The 4079-nt window shown below is 33.7% G+C and overlaps 2 protein-coding genes across 2 annotated transcripts; one reads left to right on the top strand and one right to left on the bottom strand.

The window, feature by feature from the left end:
• The first annotated feature begins 2071 nt into the window (after positions 1-2071).
• Positions 2072-3129, top strand: LOC108967778 (putative nuclease HARBI1). The gene is made up of 3 exons (XM_018931407.1): positions 2072-2091; positions 2490-2638; positions 2728-3129. The coding sequence occupies exons 1-3, from the start codon at positions 2072-2074 to the stop codon at positions 3084-3086; spliced, it is 528 nt and encodes a 175-aa protein (XP_018786952.1). The 3' UTR covers positions 3087-3129.
• Positions 3130-3178: 49 nt separating this feature from the next.
• On the bottom strand, positions 3179-3888 carry LOC108967777. Its single transcript, XM_018931406.1, has 2 exons — positions 3871-3888; positions 3179-3787 (listed from the first exon to the last, which is right to left on the bottom strand). The coding sequence occupies exons 1-2, from the start codon at positions 3886-3888 to the stop codon at positions 3179-3181; spliced, it is 627 nt and encodes a 208-aa protein (XP_018786951.1).
• Between the last annotated feature and the right edge of the window lie 191 nt (positions 3889-4079).

Here is a 4079-nt window from a genome sequence, read left to right as displayed (position 1 = left end):
TTAAATTGTTAATTTTAAGTAATAATGAATCAATAAAATTTGCATATAAGTATATTCTGAAAATAATGACCTTGACTTTGATTTGTTTAAACTTATGCAGACATCGCAGATGGGCAAGTGCGACATCAGCCATTATTCATATACAACGTGGCATTCGTAAATGGAAAAAAAAGCCAACAACATAAACTTATGAAAGTGAACATGGAGGTACAAAAACATATTGGAATATGCATACATACATACTTATATAAGTTTTCTCCCTACGCACTGGGAGGATTAAAAAACCAATTTTTGTTTTTTTATTGGAGACGAGCTCCGTTCTTTATTCGATGCAACGAAAATACCAAAAGCTTCTTATAATTAATKGTTACTTCTATTTATAAAATATTTTATAACTTAGTTCTATATTATATGTTGTTGTAGTTTTGTCACCTGAGCTGCGTTGTCACTTCTTGCTGATAAGCAAAAGGTCGTCAGCGGAAGTGCATTTCCGCAAGTGCACTAATTTCAGTGGAGTTGGCGATTTCGTAATAAAAGTTATGTTTTTGTTTAATCAGCTTGGGAACGGAATTAATTTATATTAAATTTTAGAATTTAGGGTGTTAACTCCGTTCCCTATTATTTTATTTCGTATGACGCGAATTATTCCATAGCATTTGGGAGTGCCTTTAAGAGGCTCATAAATTTGGAGTATCCGATCTACTCCCTTCTTCCAAGAGCTAAACTCCCCTGGGTTTCCGGAAAATTCGCGCAGACAACGGACAATGTCTGGAATTTTATCGAGGTCGGTTAGATTGTTTCTGTAGGCTGGATCAATTGACTGATCCGAAAACTCTGYCATACTGGCATTTGGATTCAATACGGCTTGAACGAGTTGTTTGCCGTGTTGTTRGAATAAATTTCTAACAACGTTTGTAATAGTAGAAGTTAATTGTTCTGCTGCTATGTTGTGCACCTGTGCGGTGTCTTGAGTGCTAGCGGCTGCACTTTGCAGAACCGGTGGGCGTATTAAATTATTCGGATTTTTACATTTTTCTATTTAGATTTAGTTTTATTTTCTTTAGAATATGATATATTTTTTTCTTTTGCTTTATTTATGTTATTAATCTCTGGAGGGTCCCCCGTTAGGTGGTGAATCGCGGCCTTTTTAAATATTAAAGTTATTGGCTATACGAGCCCTTGTTTATTTGACTTTGTGGTTTATAATTCTCTGGAGGGTCCCTTTGGTGGTGAATGGCAGAGAATTTTATTTGTTATAAGTTGTAGAGTCCGCCCGAAGGTGGTGAATCGCAGATTTTATATTGTTATTTATTATTGGCTGTACAAGCCCGTTATTATGTGAACAAAAAAGGAATTCCTTTTGGTATCCTTAAAATTCTTCTTAAAAATTTTCCCTCTGAGCTAAACTGATTGAGTTTTTCTTTTTTATGGTTTCTTGTCAATAAAAATACAGTCAATCCCAGTTATGTGCCACAATCAAAGATACATATGTTTGTGGTTTGTAAAAATAAAAATATAATATGGCACATAAACGAGTGCGAATACTTAAGCGAGTGGTACTTAAAACATTAATTAGTATTTCATAGAACAAACCGTGAGATGCAGCAAGATATGGGCAGTTAAGAGGGATGATTTTCATTTAAGCGGAATACTGCTACGGATTCACTGTACACATAAATCAGAGGAATATTGAATATTTTATTTGGCACATTTCTTGACTTGAAAATCGACAAATAAACTATGTTGTCAATTTTATTCTAATATATTCTTATACAAATATCAGGGGCCCTATTTTGTATCTCGATTCGAAAGTAAATTCTATTCGAATTTAATATTCGATTCGAATGTGTTTTAGCATTCTGTAAAAAAATCGAATTTAGTTTATAAATATGCGAAAGTTGTACCACCTTGTGCCAGTATTTTCGAATGCTAAATGTCAAAATAAAATGAAATAAGTTTAAATTTATTTGAAAAATATAAATTCCGTTGCATTGTGGATGGAGGACGAGGAAATTATTGAGGAAAGGATTACTAGAAGATATATGTATGTATAAGAAATGAGTTTAATATTATGGAATTATCGCAGAAAAGGTAATTTGTTATGTACATACATATGTACTATGTTCGGTTATAAACTGTTTTTGCATTTGGGACTATAGCTTCATACAAAACTTTAGACTATCTAAAGAAGCTTTTGATTACGTCTTAAGAGGCATAACTGAATGCTATTGAAAAAACAATGTGTCCGAAACACATAAAATTTGAAATGAGCTCACAAGAAAAACGTGATGCTAAGAATTATTTTTATTCAAAATTTGGATTACCAGGAATAATAGGTGCTGTTGATGGAACTCACATACAGATGGTTAGACCAGTAAAAGATGAACATCTCTTTTTTAATCGAAAGCTAAAGCATAGCGTCAATGCTATGGTGGTAAGTTTATATTACGACGTTTTATTCAGACTTATTTATTATACTTTGTAATTAGATTTGTGACCATAATATGTACATATATAAGAGCTGTAAATGGAGTTTATGGTGGAGCAGCGCATGATGCTCACGTATGGAGCCTTTCAAACGAACGACAATACATGCCATCTAACTACCAAAATGGAGATAAATCTTCGTGGTTAATTGGTCGGTGATTTTATTCAAAACGCTTGTACTTTTATTTACATATAAATAGTCTAACGCTTACTAATTATTCATTATCTATCCTATTTAAGGTGATTCTGGATATCCATTAGAGCCATGGCTCCTTGCGCCTTACCGCAATGCAGAAGAAAATTCACTTGAAAGTTTGCACAATGAAAAATTTACAAAAGCAAAATCAATAATCGAGCGTGTATTTGGAATTCTAAAAAGTCGTTTTCGACTTCAGTATGCACCAAAAAAAGTTGTTAAAATTTTGAACGTTTGTTGTGCTCTGCATAACATTTGCCTCATATACAACGTTGAAGCACCAACAGTAATTGAAATTAATGAAGAAAGATCTAATTTGGCTTTACCCAACGTAGATCAAAACGAGTTTTCACGAATTGCGCAAACAATACGAGACCGAATTAAAATAAGCTTGCGTTCGTAATTTAAATAAACTAACTAAAAAGCAATCCATTTATTTCATTTCTTTCAATTATTCATTCATTTCAATAAGTAAAATTAACGGGTATTAACATTTCACATTTGTTCCTTGATTTTAAGTTTTGCAATTCTTATATTGGTCCCCTCCCTGTCGCTTTTAATTTTGTACTCATGCTTTACCTTTGCAAACTTTAGTTTTTGTCTTTCTAGTTCTATTTTTTCTTCGTTTTGTTCAACAAGTTTTTTATTAGACTTAACTAAAGATTTTAAATTGTAATTCACGTCTTTTAAAATCTTGGTGCAATCACTGTGAAACTTTATTTGCCCGTCTACTTGCATTTTCAAAAGATTGTTTTTAGTTCCGGTACGTGACCACACAGTGCTACATTTGGGTGACGTTTGGGTTCGAGATGGTGGTGTTAAAGGTGGTAGTTCCTCAAAATTTTGCAAATCACTTATATCTTTCTGAGTGCTTAGATCCGCGGTTTCACTTTGGTAGCTTTGTGTAACTTCACTTGTTCCCGCATCGAACTTTTGAGCATCTGCTATCCCATCTACCGCTTGATTTATCTGCAGTAAGTCAAATGCCCTTAATTCAACTGAATTGAAGGAATGAACTTTTGCAGGCCCACCACCTGTCCCTGACATATGCAACTTATTTTTGCGAGCTTTAGCCTTAATGTGGGTTTTGTAATCCGCCCAAACCTTAAATGCAAATAAAATAAATAGAAATCAAAGCACAGGTAACGTATAATAGCAAAATTAATTTTCTTCACACAGAAATTTACCTTTTTCCACGAAGGCATGCCCCGTATGGGTGGTCCATCTCCATTTAATTTTTCACTCAACCGCTCCCACAAATATTTACTTGTTTGTGTACCGTCCGCACATTTTATGTAGCCTTTCGCCAAGTTTGGATTTGATTCCATAAACTCCACCATTATTTCAAATTGGCTTTGTTTAGTGTCCTGACTTTTGCTAACCGAGTCCCTATTAA

Source organism: Bactrocera latifrons, unplaced genomic scaffold (genome assembly GCF_001853355.1).
Source record: "Bactrocera latifrons isolate USDA-ARS-PBARC rearing strain unplaced genomic scaffold, ASM185335v1 scaffold_1995, whole genome shotgun sequence".
NCBI lineage: Eukaryota > Metazoa > Arthropoda > Insecta > Diptera > Tephritidae > Bactrocera > Bactrocera latifrons.
Note: the sequence above shows the minus strand (reverse complement) of the source record. Positions and strands in the feature narration are given on the sequence as shown.